General features: G+C 44.3%; 2 protein-coding genes across 10 annotated transcripts in view; one reads left to right on the forward strand and one right to left on the reverse strand.

The window, feature by feature from the left end:
• Positions 1-3,454, forward strand: part of IQCK (IQ motif containing K) — a 35,578-nt gene extending 32,124 nt beyond the window's left edge. For all 4 annotated transcript variants that reach the window (XM_083711812.1, XM_083711815.1, XM_083711814.1 and 1 more), the window contains one exon: positions 35-3,454. In XM_083711812.1, coding sequence (XP_083567938.1) covers positions 35-234 — 200 coding nt within the window. In that variant the 3' untranslated portion in view covers positions 235-3,454. The remainder of the gene's footprint in view (positions 1-34) is intronic.
• Positions 1,240-15,566, reverse strand: part of GPRC5B (G protein-coupled receptor class C group 5 member B) — a 29,319-nt gene continuing 14,992 nt past the window's right edge. For all 6 annotated transcript variants that reach the window (XM_083711708.1, XM_083711710.1, XM_083711709.1 and 3 more), the window contains exons 3-4: positions 9,618-9,730; positions 1,240-7,371 (exon numbers count right to left, since the gene is read on the reverse strand). In XM_083711708.1, the coding sequence (XP_083567834.1) occupies positions 7,327-7,371; positions 9,618-9,730 (158 nt within the window). In that variant the 3' untranslated portion in view covers positions 1,240-7,326. The remainder of the gene's footprint in view (positions 7,372-9,617; positions 9,731-15,566) is intronic.

The following is a 15,566-nucleotide window of genomic DNA, read 5'->3' on the forward strand; positions in this document are numbered from 1 at the left end:
AGTTCTGCATTTTAAAAAATCCTTTTGCTTGCAGTGGGAACCAAGCTGGAAGACTCAGCCCAGCCCAGCCCAGTTCGCTCAAAACAGGCAGTGGTGGAAATCTTGCCGGAGCCAGAAGTCACCACGGTCACAGAGAAAGAGGAAGAAAATCAAACCCTTCCAGTCTTGACAGATGAGAATCCACAAATGGTGCAGATCAGCTGGGCATCCACGCGTGATTTAGCTCTGCAGTGATACTACTTTTCATACTAATTTAAAAGCCCCAAATCGTCACCATCAGCTGCTGATTAAGGGAGCAGGGCTCAGTGAAGTGTTTTCCACTGTAACCAAATGGTGTTGGGGGTCAGCTTGGGGACTAAAATCCCTCCGGCACTTTTCAAAGAAGAACACTGTGTAAGACAGCCTGATTTACAGCCGACCTCAATGCCACAGGCCTTTAACCTGATCTTGGTCCCATCCACTTCAGTGTGATTGAAGATTGGTTCGTTCTAAGTATTCTGGTTTGAATGAAGGCTGTAAATCAGGCAGACCAGGGAGATGCAGGCACTGGCTGATGTTCCGATTGAGGTAGTGACATATACAGTCACAAGGTGGCTCATGCGCCATCCAAACACATCAGTGTTTATGTAAGGGGAGAAACCCAGCTAGATCAGAGTGGTTGCTTCTATCCCCACTTGTGATTGGAGACAGGAGACCATACTAGAGGATGGGGATGTTGGACGTACCATAGCCCAGTTAGCACAGCCACAGAAGGATGGGATTGCAGTACAGCAGCTGGAGGGTCTCACAGGCTTTCCACCCCGTCAGAATCATCCCCATCCTGGCAACTTAATGCTGGATGCAGGGAGGAATATCACTCCAGCTTTTAATAATTATTTCTCCTTAGTTAATCAATAAAATTATGCGAGCAATCCAAGGAAGCGTTCCCTCCCCAAACTGCCTCATTAAGAGGCTGCCATTGTCCCAGGTGTTGGACTACAACTCCCATCACCCCTGATCACACTGAAGGGAGTTGTAATCCACAAGATGCAGAAGGCACCATGTTGGCTGTTTCTGCTGTGGCGCTACCACCCTGTTCGAATGGCATGACCAGCTGAGAAGTCATTGGAAGCCCCTCAAGAGATCTAGCCAGAACCCCATTAACACCTGTGCCAACGGAACGGGACGCTGCCTCTTTGAACGTTACAAAAATGTCAACCCTTCGCGTTTTCGAAGGACAAAACCAAAATGACCACCACATTGTAAGTAAATAGTAAAGCCTTTATTTTTGCTTTGTTTTGTTAAGAACAGCATTTTGAAAATAAAATGTCTTTGCCCATGCTTTACAACTTTTTTTGTTTTGTTTTCGTTTTAAATTTCGTATCTTTATGTACAGTCATTATGGTACACATTTGATTGTCTTGAAAACCTTTCCAAAGATGTACAAGATTAAACAGTATGCAACGGTCAGCAGAGTGGGAAAAGGGGACATTATAAAAAATGCACATTAATACATTTAATAAATATATATATTATCAAAAAAAATGAGACTTGGCTCTCATCAGTTAATAAAAGCACCTGCTGTGTAATCTGGTAAGGTGGCAAGAGTAGTCCAATCTGTTCTCTTTTAAATAAAAGCTACATGTGCTTCCAGTTGTACTGCCTTTGGTTAGAACAGAAGCCTCAAGCAGAGTTAAGCCAAGAACGATGCCATTGCCTAGCAGTTAAAGCTAGAATTTTAACACACCTTGTTTATCTAGGACTGCATCCTGCAAGACACAGGATCCTTTGACAAGGGCATCTGTGCCCGTTGAAACCTTCTCCACCATCTCAAAAAGAGATGCTGGAGTGGAAACTACCTCCCAACCTCTGGATCTTCCTTGCACGGGGTGTAAAAAGGGCTGGTGTATAGCAGGAGTGCCCTTAATCCAGGTGCTGCACTCAGGTTGGCCACCAGCATTCATCTACAGCTCAGGGCTAACGTGTGCCCTCACCAGAGCCACTCCAGGTCAGTGGCTTCAACCCCAAAATTTCATAGGGCTCTGGATGGGACACATGCCCCAAATTCTATGTATTCACCCACCAGAGCTGCTCAACCGAAGCCAATGGGTACAGTTTTGCTAGTCTTCAAATAGGTGCAGGCTGTTTGCAACTGGAGGACGCAATCCTTTGCACAGTGCAGTGCAAGGTTCACCTGCTCTCAATCATTTCTGTGAAATGAGCCAGCCTGGCTCCTCTCACCTGCCAGTGTTCTTAGCCAATGGGCCCCACTTGGACATCAGGCAGTAGGAATCCCTGCGGTCCTAAAGAGCTGCTGCTTCCCTCTCCTCTTTAATGCACTTTCCCTGCTTCTTCCCTATTCTCCAGGAAGAAATTCAACAGAACAAGCCTCTTCTCCCATGGAAATACAGCCATGGAAAAAGCTTTGCCCTGATTGTACTCTCTAATTCTGTGTGACGCCATGCCTTCCACGACAACCATGTTGTGTTATGTCACACACACCCCGTTGGCAGTCCGTTTGTGAAAGGCACCCCCCAGCAATCTCTCAAAATGCAAAATGTGACCCCCCTGGTCCAAAAAAGGATAGTGACCCCTGGTGTATTTGCTTAATGCATTGCATTTTTCTTCCAGTTTATGGGGGTGCCACCTAGCTAATCTCAAAAACCAGCATGTCGACAACAGTCTAAGGTGCCTTATAGAACACAATTCTGCCATAACTACTCAGACGTAGGTTTCATGGTATTCAATGGGGTTTACTCTCAGGAAAGTGTGCATAGGGTTGCATCCTAAAATATATATACATATATATTCCTCCCACCCCATTTGAGTGGCATTATTGATTGGCAACAATGGAGAACATAGTAGCTTTTACGCTTCCTAGAGTGAGTTACAGTGAAACCAAATCCCACCCCCCAAGTAGTTGTGCTTACTGTTGTGGAGTTACAGATGCTTTACATTCGTAATCACTTTCCTCAAAAGGCAAAAGTATAAACAACTTTGTTACATTAACAAAAATATAACTTAACATAAAAGTGCCCCTTTTAAAAAAAGCAACAAGTGGTTTTTTGGGGGGGTGGGGTGGCAGAATCTGACATCACAAGTTACAGACTGACAAAAATATAAATTCATTCCAAAACTAGCTTGCTGGGAAAATGAATCAATCCCTTATTTTATTTATTTTATTTTATTAAGGTTTAATCTGCACACCTCCCACCACTATGAAGCAAGGCTCGGGTTGACATGAGTGGTTAAGGGAAGTCCTGTGTTTGCAGGATCCAGCCCTGTCTTTAAGATCCCAAATTGCCATTGACTTAAGGGGAAGCAGGATTGCTAAATCCCTTCTTGTCTAAAAAACAAACAAACATTGAACATCTTAAATTACACTCCTTGAAAGTATTTTTTTTTCTTTAAAGTCAGCCCCCCACCCCCATATAATTAAAAAAAGAAACACCACCAACCCAATCGCTTCCAAAAATATATCAACACTCAGCTGGGAAAAAGAAAATTGTTTTGCCATTTATGCCATGTGCATCTTATGTGTGTGTGTGTGTTTTAATAATAGAAGTTTAAGAAAAGTCCATTTTTCAAACTGCACTTTTTCCATTTCCCTTGAAATAAAACCCACACATGAAAGCACCATCTAAGATTTTATATAGTGATAAAATGAGACCCAACCTGTTCAAATCTCAATAAAATGCAACACTAATATTTATACATTTTCTGAATGCATTCACCGTGTGTGGTTCTTTTCTGTTGAGAGCACATAAAGCAACTGTTTGTGCACAACAAAAAAGTTATTGCTATTACCTAGTCCGGGGGATGGGGGGACGGGACTTGGTAAGATAATCATGGCAAGAATGGCAATGTATACTTTCTTTTATAATATATAAGTGTGTATCACAAAAATCCTGATCTTGTACCCCTTTGCTACTAAATAGACCAGCCAGGGTCAATGAGGCTACTCATGGACATTAAAGGCCTAGTTCTCATTGAGGTGAAGGTATACTATTTCAGACTGCAGGTAGAACATCTTAATTCATGTCTCTATTTTGGGGCTTTATGCCTCGCCCTTCGCTTCCAACGGGAGCAGCTCGAGGTGGCTGACATGATCTTAAACAACAATGACTATACAGAAAAGAGGCGTTAAAACAATACAATCAAATCATGAATACAACAGCAAGAACAGCATCAATTTTCCACTCCCCACAAAACAACAGAGCAGGAAGACTGAGAGAGATCAAAACATAAAAGTCCAATGCTTTTCTAAATAAAAAAAAGTCTCTCCACCTGATAGCAGGAGAGCTTGAGTATGGATGAGGCGAAACTTGAGAAAAAGACTCAGTCGTCTGGGTGCTACCACGGAGAAGGCTCTTTCCTTTGGTCCCACCATCCAAACCTTGGACAAATGAGCTCAGGTAAGGTTTAAGGGCCTTCTCTTCCTAAGAAAGGGGTAATGAACGTGGGGCCCTACGGATGATGTTGGACCATAACAATACCATCATCCCTGATGTTTAGCTACCCTTGCCTTAAGATGGTCTTGGTCCTAAGCCAGAGACTGGGAACTTCTGGCCCACAGGTCATATTTGGCCTGGCAGTATTCCCAATTTTGCCTGTGAGACTGTTCCTCATGAATCATGGCTGCTTGGTGGACAGCTGACAAGCTACATGACTACACGGGAACAACCGGGAGCTTGAAATGAGCTCCCGATTGCTCCCTTTGTGGAGCAAGCTACGCTCCCACAGCCCATGAGCTGACAGGCGAAGGGAATGAACCTTGCTCCAATAGTACCAAGTAGCTTCTATTGAAATTTCTGCTAAAACAGAGGAGAGGGAAAGCTTCATTTTAGCAGTGGTGTCAATGGAAATTTTATGATGAGTGGGATAAACCCTCCTGCCAATCATCTGAGGTCTGGTGACTGACAGGTGGGTTGACTCACAGGAGTGGGGACATAAAGATCTGGCCCCTGCAGCCATGGAAGTCACCCACCCTGCCCTCATCCTAATTGGACTTTAGATGTAATAAGGAGCATAATGGATTGTGCCCAGATTCCAACACAGGAAAATGCTTAATACTTTCCCCCATCTAAACCGGGATTATCTTTTTTCACTGCCAATGGTTCTCCAGAAGCTTCAAGCTGGTACAAGAACAAAAGACAATGACCCCTCAAACTGGCTTCCACAGCTGCTGTGTTTTGAACCACCGACACCTTTTGATCACTCTCCAAGGACAGCCCCACAGGCAGCGTGGAACAGTACTCCAGCCTTGCTATGCCAAACACAGGTGTAACCATGGCTAGATTCCAAGAACGGGTGGTGCTGGCACACCAGGCAGAGCAGAGGAAAATTACTTATGCTTAACACCACCACCTGAGAATCTAAGAGCAGTGCCAGATCTAGGGTGGAGTTCTCCTAATCCCAAATGAATAGAAACCCCTGCATATAGAAACATAGCATGGCAGGGTTTTCCCCAACTTGCTGGCTTTCTGCGGGCAAGGAATGTCCATTGCATAGAAGAGTTTTCCATCAAATGAGCCTCCAGCTCCTTACAAGCATTGGAAGAGTGCTCCAGACGTCGCTGAATCCAAACCACCTGATCTATTCCAAACACCTCCAACATCCCTGATTTGTGGCCACCCACCCTTTGCCAGAAAACTGGTTGTTAAGTCTGAAGTTGTACTACTTCCCAAACAACGAGTTGGTGACCTCAATGAGAACTAGGCCGAAATTAACAAGATCAGGCTTATAGTAAAGAAACCAGGGACATTTCCCAAAGTAAAAATTTAAAAAAACCTGTCTTCTTTCCTTTGCAGGATACAGCCTTGCAAAGCTACTCTGTTATGTGGTCTTTATTTTGTTACATTATCATTTATATTCACCATTTGAAAATAGATATATATTAATGAGAACAGATGCAAAAGAATTCCATCCTTCCGCATACTTTGCAACTTCATGTAATGTGTGTGTGTGTGTGTGTGTTTAGAAAAAAAAACACAAGCAAACCTCAATTGCTTTTTTTTCTGCAGGAAAGCAGGGCACAATGCTGGCTTGACTGGAGGATGTGATGGCTGTTTACATGCCCAATATGCGTTCAATGCTAAACAAATGAAGGGATGCTCTGGCGAACATCATTAAAACCATAAAAATGTGAAAAGGCAGGCAGGCACATGGGACCCTCTGGTGAAACAGGGTGGGGAAACAACCACACACTTCGTTCCCAACCCCCACATGAAAATAATCCCATTAGAAAACACACAAAGGAATAAAATCCTCCGTAAAAATAAAAAAAGCACACAAGGAAATGAACAACCCATTGCAGTCAATGAGGCTCCAGTGCTAAACTGGAGTTGGGAGGAGAGTGACGGGGGAATCCAACGTTTTTTAGTGAACTCTGCCCAAGGGGTGCCTCAATTTTCCTAGATTTCCTGTGTGTCTGGCTCCACTTCTTGGACACACTTAGGAGCTACAATCGCCTTGGCCTGTCCTCTCTCTCCCAACCCCTTCCACACAACACAATTTAATAGCAAGGGCTGCCTTCGACATGGCCGTGTGCAAAAGAGGCGGAGCAAACAGAGCCCTGCCCCCTTTCAGTAGGAAGGTTGCTGTGCAACTTCCTAGGGTGCTTCCGGGGGGAAGAGTGGCAGCCTGCATTTTCTAAAATAACAAAGTTGGTTCCTCACCCTCGTACGGCTGGCCTTAGAAACCCAGTATATACACAGTGGTACTTTCCTTCATTTTTGGAGTGAGAAATGACCTTTAAAAAGGGCCTGGGAAACACTATTCTAGATGGATATAATTTTATTTTTTATTTTTCTTACCCTATGACCACTCTCTCCTTTCCAAGATGGCCAGTTAAGTTGTAATAAAGCCTGCCGGGCTGAGAGCAGTGGCAATCTGAATTAAGGACTTTTTTTTGTTTTATCCTCTTCATCTCAAAACTTGGATGGCCGGACAAAGGCCATATTTGCCTTGCTTTCTGGTTGCAGCAGAGAGTTGCCTTGCCATTTCTGAACACTGTGTCCCCTTTCTCCCGTTTTTTATTTTTGGAAGAGTGCGCCTACGTCTATTTTTAAACTTAGTTTTAGCTTATATTTCACTGCAGAGGTTTTGCTTTTGTGGTTAGCTTATCAATTCAAACGGCGCTCACATTTTTATTTTTATTTTTAAAACAACAACAAGCTATCCAGTCTAGGATCTCCCATGCTCCGTGGATGGGTCCCTTCCTCCTGCACTGCTGGTGTCCTGTGCTAGGATTATTCACTCTTCCCTCAGAAAAAAAATAAAACAACACACACTGCCAGGAAATAAAATCTGTGTCTCTCTCTCATCCTCTACAGCCTATAAGCTTTTTCACCAAAGGTGTCTTCCAGTGTAACTTGGTGGAGCAGTTGGAATCTGGAAATAAGGATAATAAAGCCATAACTAAGCATTCATTAAGAAATCACTTAAGACAGGCTACCTGATATACACAAAAGCACACAGAGCCATCCCAAATTAACACCATGGTCAGTCAGTATGCTAAGGGCTGTAGCCAATGTTAAGTCCTACTTGAGAGTTGGAATTAATGGGCATGATCACTGCTGGTCCGCGACTTTCAGCAGGCCTGCTCTGAATAGGGCTCACTTGGAGACAACCTGAGGGGTTTTTGTAACATCCTCTGCAAAGACCTAGCTGTCAGCGAGGTGGACAACCTCTGGGCTGGATACCCAGGTCCTTCATCCTTTTCTTTATGAACATTATGAAGCAGCATTCTACAGCTGAAGGACAAAATCACCAAATTCTAGCTTCTGGGATCTCCAGCCCTTTCCCATCCCTTCTGGAGAATATTTCACGAAATGAACCCGGGACCACCAAATTATGATGGCTCCCAAGAAGAAGGGTTCTAGACTAGCCTTCCCCTCAGACATGATAGCTTTCAGTCATGCAGCCTTGAAATGGTACAGTCCAGACTCCAGCTGACTACTTCAGTGAGCTGGGCCAAAGCTTGTATTGGCTGGTACCCACTGGGATTGGTAGGCCAGAAGTCAGGGAAGCCAACAGTAGGTGGCGCTAGAGCTAATAACAGACTCGTCCTAGCTTGGTCCCCATCCTCCTACAAGGGCAAATCTGAGACAAGAGGAGGAAGGTGATAGCCAGGGGCACCAGCTGGACCGCTTGTATGTAAGAAGGCAGACAGATGGGAGCTAACTGAGGTCAGTGTATTGGACCAGCTTCCATTGCCCAAAGCACAGGCACCTACAAGAGGGGAGAACCTCAACTTTAAAAAATATTTATTGTGGGTGATGAATATTGAGTGAATAAACTGAAACACGCCCCCCACTAGATTTTAGTCTTGTGGTGTGCAAATCTCAGCCTCAGTCATGGCACTTAGCGGATATTTCTAAATCTATCGTTGACTCCTAGGGAAAGGCCACAAAAGCAAACTGCCTCTTTCAGACCTAGTGATCAAAAGCCAGGTTGCAGCCAGTATAATCAACTAAATTGTGGCTTGGGGGGGGAGGGAGAGGGCAGCTTATTGCAGCTTGGAATGGCATTAGCTCAGAGCAGTATTAGCTGCAGAGAGCCACTCTTGAGCCCCTCCTCCAACTGGTTACATTCTCACAGGGGCAATCTGGCTCCCAGCGGCACCCCTCCCGCCGGGTGAACAGGGCTGGCAGCAGGCTGGGGAACAGACCTTACAAACTGATGTTAATATTTGTGCATTTCAAAAAAACAAAAATAAAAAAGTTGTGTGTAAATCTGCATTATGGTATCAGCAAAACCCCCCAATGATAATAAAAGAAAACAGCCCAATTTGCATGGAGCAGAAGCTGGCTCACGAGTAGCCTTTTAAGCAGCATGTATGTAGGCATGGAAATTTTTTAAAAAGTGTGTGTGTGGGGGGGATGAGCGTTTTCCTTTCATCAGCAAGCCGGAGAGAGAGAGCACACAGAAAAGCGGCCTATGGAGTTTCTTGGGTGCACTTAAACACACACAATGCAAATGAGATGTAAGGAGGCTGTTTGGCTCCAGATCTCTCGTAAGCCACTCTCGCAGTGACCTGGCTGCAGATTAAGAGAGCATCTTGCGTCCCAAGGCCACGCAGACCCGTTTCAGCAAACTCTCTTGTGCGGGCCTCTGTTTGGAGCTGTGCGTTTCTATCAGGAGCTCAGCACAGGCACGGGTGTGTGTGTGTGTGTGTGTGTCTGTGGAACTATCATAAGGAAAGGTGGTAATGTCCTCAGCGAAAGAGGGCCTTTGTAGGGAAAGTGCTGGCTTTTCAATAAGGAAACAAAATCCAGATGTATTTTGCATTTTTTAAAAATAAAAAACCAGACACCTGAATTACTGTTAACGGTGGACACTGAGATATTACTCATTTAAGGGGGGTGGATGGCATTGTTTGGACCAATCCTGAAAAGAACAATCTTAGCAGCAAAAGCTTAAACGGCCCAACAATGTCAGGAAAATTTGGAATTTAAGTCATCTTCTGAAGGACTGCATGCAATACTTATTATTTGAACCGTTCATGTCCCCAGTCTACCTTGCCCCCCTCCCAAATATGCGTAAGCATCCAATTGAAAAAAGTTCTGAGTTGAAACCAGAGGTTGGGCATTCACCCTAAAAGGCAGCATCTTCTAGAGTCACATTTTGATACTTACAGTCCCACCATTCAGGACAACTGCCATCTCAGTGGGCTGGTAGACGTTGCTTCTAAAGGGGGCGCCGGGACGGCTACCCAGGCTGCCGTTGCGAAATCCTGCAGTCCGCAAAGCTGTGTGTGGTATATTTTGGGGTGCGGGGTGGGGAGAAAGAAAAGACAGGTAAAAGAAAGATGTTTGCATTCTGGAAAGATAAAAAAGAGAACTGTATCCTGCTTCCCTTACTGGCCCACCAGATGCCTCTAGGATGTCTGCGAGCAGGTTGACATCCTAATGGCCACTGTGGGTGCAAATGGTAGGTGCAACCAAGTGTTGCACCAAGTCCCCATCGAAGATTCCAGCCAACTACATTCTATTTCAATCCTTGCCAGGTTTTCCACACATGCCACCTTCCAGCAACCAGTCAACGTTCTGTGATCACTGACCATGCCCAGTCTTCATTGGGCCATTTCTGGGCTCTGCTACACTCTTGCCTTATTTTCTCCAACTCTAAAGATTTTATGTACCTCTGCAAACCTTTGGGATCTCTGCTCCCACCCAGAAACCTGCTGATACCTTCTCTCTTTACTACTGTTTTGATTACCTAAGGATCACCTGCACTCATATTCTAAACCTCGGAAAGGAAGGGAATAATACTACCTTTGAGTATTGAAACAGAGAGCATATCCTATCCATGCCATATAATTAAAGCGCATCCAAAGCACATATAAAGCACAAGATGACCCCCAAAGAATCATGGGATCTGTAGTTTGCTTGGGGTCTGTGAGGGGTAAATCACAGTTCCCAGGATGCTTTGGGAAAGATGTGCGCTTTAAAGATGCACTTCAAATGTATAATAATAATAATAATAATAATAATAAATTTTATTTATAATGTGGATCTGCCCATCACATGGAAGTACAAAGACTAAAAGGAAAACCTTATTCCTAAACTTAATAGATGGCAACTAGAGATGGGAAAATCTAGTGATTTCAGTTTCTCTCGGTTTCTCATTTTTCCAGTTTTAAATTTAGTTCTTTACATTTCTACATCAGCTTGTTGTCCATCCATCTCCCAAAAAAATTGTTTACTTTTCATTTTATGAGGTTTTTCATATCAATTTATCTTTCTTATAAAGTACCAGTTCAGAAAGCTACAAAGCTGATAAAGTTACACCACAATGAAATGAAAAGCTGATGAATTTAACTCTACAGAAAAGAGTCGAAGCAATACAAAACATTGTGAAAGTATTTGCAGTTTCTTTTTTTTAAAAAAAAATGAAAAATCCTAATAAAAATTCATTAACATTTTATTGTGCATTTCTCCCAATCTACACCATTTTTTATATATCTGCTCAAGAGAAGTTCTTCCTAATGTTTCACTGAAATCTACCCACCTAAATCTACTTAAGCCCATTAGATAAACTCTTGACTTATATTGATGGCTGGCGCCCATTGGGACTGGTAGGGTGGACTGCTGGAAGACCAACAATAGGGGAGCCAGAACCAATGGCAGGCAGGGCTAGAGCCTACTTTTGTCCCATCCTCTTCCCTGCTGAACTCTACAAGGGCAACACAGAGGAGGCAGGCAGTTGGAGGATGGCTAGAGAGAGATTGAGGCTGGTGGGGCAGAACTCCATTCACTCCAGCCTCCACTGCTTCTGGGACAGCAGAGGGCAAATATTTTCTCACTTTGCTAACAGAAGTGCATGACAATCTTGCTTGTTGACTCAAAAGGAAGCCCTACTGTGCTGTCATGCAGATGTTTTAGAAAAAGAAGAGCTCTCAATTTTGGTCACAGCAAAAAAGATGGGAGGTCAGGCAATATTTGGTTTCTCATATCCCATTCCACTGTGAAGCTTCCAATATATTCTATATATGTAGTTATTATATCGCCTTTGTGAAATAACATCTAGCAAGCTTGCTGCAATCTGCAAATTTCAATACAGATGGTGAAAATATTGACTGACATGAAAGATTCACAAACATTCAGACTTAGGCAGATGTTGGGGAGAGGCTTTCCTTTCCATGTTAATCTGAGTCAAAAACAACAAAGGGGGCAGAGGACAGACACACTTTCCAGACAGCGGTAGTGTACATTTAAATCTACCCACTGATGGGTTCAGTGCAGGTGAACAGCGATTAATCTTCCATGGAATTCTGCCAGTGGGCACCCATTTGTAATCTGATTGGCTACTCGATGGTAGTGACCTGTAATGTGGTTGGTTCCAGCAGTGTGACCAATTTTCAGTTGTTCCCCATTAGCTAGAATTTCGTGTTACTTCTGTATCAAAGGACAAAGTTAACCAGACAGCCAAAAGATATTAAAATTCTGGACAGCCAAAGACTGCGTACTTCACTGCTAAGCACATCAGAAGGCATTGCACAGCAATCCCATGGTTCACCTCTTCTGCACCTGGGCAAAAGTTACATCCCAGAAAAAATCCCAGCAGCCTCTTACACTAGAAATATAAATCCTCTTTTGCTGGACCATTGATGTGCTATTGAATAAAGAGGATTGTTTTTATTTGAGACACCACAGACTCCCTGAACTTCTGGTTTTTATTTGGTCATCCCCCTATTTCATTTCTGCACATGGCAACAACCTCTCCTCCTTCACTGCCCTCTTAAACCTGTTATGGATAGTTTGGTGTTTACTGAACACATTTCTGCCTAGGAAAGCTTTCCCTGAGGTGTAACACGGTCATTTATGGAAGATCAATTTAATATTTGATGAAACATTGCTTTTGCTGTTTTTAGAGTTTTTTCAGATAGCTTTATCATATTAGGAAAATGTGGTATTAGTGTGTGGAAACAGTCCAGTTCCATTGATTCCCCAGGCATGCACCTCCAGATGGTGGAGATGTCAGGTCTCATCCTGGCACTCAGGCAACTTCACTTGGTCACCAGTGGCTGATGTTGTTTAATTGTGTCCGACTCTTCATGACCCCATGGACCAGAGCACGCCAGGCACTTCTGTCTTCCACTGCCTCCCACAGTTTGGTCAAACTCATGCTGGTAGCTTCGAGAACACTGTCCAACCATCTCGTCCTCTGTCGTCCCCTTCTCCTTGTGCCCTTCATCTTTCCCAACATCAGGGTCTTTTCCAGGGAGTCTTCTCTTCTCATGAGGTGGCCAAAGTATTGGAGCCTCAGCTTCACAATCTGTCCTTCCAGTGACCACTCAGAGCTGATTTCCTTAAGAATGGATAGGTTTGTTCTTCTTGCAGTCCATGGGACTCTCAAGAGTCTCCTCCAGCACCATAATTCAAGAGCATCAACTCTTCGGTGATCAGCCTTCTTTATGGTCCAGCTCTCACTTCCATACATCACTACTGGGAAAATGCGCCAGACTAATTTGAACGCTGGTCCTGATAGAGAGGCCTGGAAGGCCATGTCTGACCCCAGGACCTGAGGTTCCACATCCCAGAGCATCACTGACTAGCACTGGTTCTCCATGGTTTCAGACACAGTTCTTCTCAAACTGGAGAAGCCGGGGATCAAACCTGGGACCTTCCAAATGCAAAGCAAATGCTCTACCACTCAGCTATGGGCCTTCATGATACTGAGTCAGACCACTGGTCCACCTAGGTCTGTACTGTCAGCACTGATGGGTCTCTAGGTCCATCTCTGAGCCCTATGTGGAGCTGCCAGGTTGAGACTCCACCTGGCACCTTCTGCATACAATGCAGATGTTCTACCACTGAGCTGCAGTCCTTCCCAAGGTGCTATATCTCTACAATCCAATATGTTAAGGAGGAGTGCTAAGTTCTCATTTGTTTCTACGTAGTAAGAATTCAAAGACGATGGGGAAAAAAGTAAAGCCAAGGCTTTAGAAGTCAACTTCCAAATGAACCAGAATTCAGCCATGTGACAAAATCAGCAGTCTCTCGTGGGATCTGGGGTGCGGGAAAACCAGCCCCAACAAGCCAGCATCTTCAAAAGCTTTCAAAACTCGCCTGTCATCTCACTACAAACATTTTGACATGGAACACTCCAAATTCAGAGCTGTGCTGAGGAAACAAAGATTTAAATTGGCGGTGGCTGGTTACTCGCATACTAAACAGCTGAAGAATGCCCTTGCCTCAAACCACCGAGCTGTATTGTGTAGACAATACTGAACTAGAAGGATCCCAAGATAGGTTACCACATTAAAACACATTAAACACAGTTGAAAACAACTTATGAGGCCGCTTTTTATGTCACCAATCATTCCAAGGAAAAGAAAAGACACACTTTGTTTTTAGATAGTTGACGTGGCCTTCCAGGGCTTGTTGTACTACAACACCCATCATCCCTAAGTACTGGCCATGCTGTGTGGGACTAAGAAGAGGTGAAGTCAATTCTCATAGTGAGAAACACAGGTTAGGCATCACAGGCACTACCACCAAAACAATCACAAAAATAACAAGGCTCTAGTAACCTAATTCTAAGGGAAACCAAACCTAGGATGAGCACTGTAACCCTGAAATTTCTCACTGCTTGGACGTGGGGTGAGCAACAGGGATGATTGGAGAGAATGCCCTAGGAACTCCAAGTTACAGGGAACCAGGCAGAGGGCCTTCTCAGTAGTGGCAACCGCCCTGTGGAACGCCCTCCCACCAGATGTCAAAGAGAAGAACAACTACCAGACTTTTAGAAGACATCTGAAGGCAGCCGTCTTTAGGAAAGCTTTTAATGACTACAGTATTTTAATACAGTGGTACCTCAGGTTAAGAACTTAATTCGTTCTGGAGGTTCGTTCTTAACCTGAAACTGTTCTTAACCTGAGGTACCACTTTAGCTAATGGGGCCTCCCGCCGCCGCTATGCCACCGCCGCTGCACAATTTCTGTTCTCATCCTGAAGCAAAGTTCTTAATCTGAGGTACTATTTTTGGGTTAGCGGAACCTGAAGCGTCTGTAACCCGAGGTACCACTGTACTTTGTTGGAAGCCGCCCAGAGTGGTTGGGGAAACCCAGCCAGATGGGTGGGGTATAAATAATAAATAAATTATTATTATTATTATTATTATTAATTATTATTATTATTATGAAGCTGCCAAGCTGTCTCTGTTTGGACAAAACTGTTGCTCCTGCTACATCCTTCATGTCCGAGCAGATGGGATAGAGGGTATGCCTGGATTACTGCATGTGAGTCTCTCTCCTGCGCCTGACAGGATAATCTTTTCACAGCGGGAACAGGCTCCTGCTTGATTAGCCTCGTCCCTTTAAGCTGAATTACATGGCTGTCATCCTTGGCAATCTGGGGCGGTCGCTGCGGGCCTGAGTGGCGCTCAGCTCTCAAAAAGATTGCTCCGTTGCAGACTCCGGCCCCAACCCAAGTGTCCGAAAGGTGATACGAGAAGCGAGACGCAGCCCAGTGCTACAGCACAATGCACTGCAAGCAAATGGCCCCATGTTTTATGACTATTACATCAGCATCCAAACTGAGTACTGGGGGCTGCACAAGATGTACAGAACATTTCTCCCCCTTAGACACATGCCTGCCAACATTTCACAACTGTAAAGGAGGAGTCTCTTGCAGTACTCCTCATAAGTAAGGATCGCATCCCAGAATCATCTGGGTGACTCCTGCAGATGCTTTGTTTAGAACAATATGGCTGCTGGCCACTCCAATGTTTATGGGAGAAAATTTGTAGCATGTTGTCCACACCAACAGATACACACCACTATTGTTGTTTTTTGAGGATGGTGGTGCTTTTTTCCTTATACACACCAATGACAGGATGTGTTCAGATTGGAAACAGTGTTTGAAATTCGCCAGGCGCCAGGCAAATTTTGCACCTGGCTATCGGCCACTTGTGACCAAGTGAAGATGCCCGGGTGCCAGGATGGCGCCTGATATCTCCATCATCTGGTGGTGCATGTGTGGGGGTCATTGGATCTGTCCTCACACACTAATACCACATCCTGTAGAAACAGGCCAATATTCATGTGGACTGTCCCTGGATAAAGTGACTTTTCTTCTTTA

The sequence above is a fragment of the Podarcis gaigeae genome (genome assembly GCF_964106915.1).
Source record: "Podarcis gaigeae genome assembly, chromosome: 14".
NCBI lineage: Eukaryota > Metazoa > Chordata > Lepidosauria > Squamata > Lacertidae > Podarcis > Podarcis gaigeae.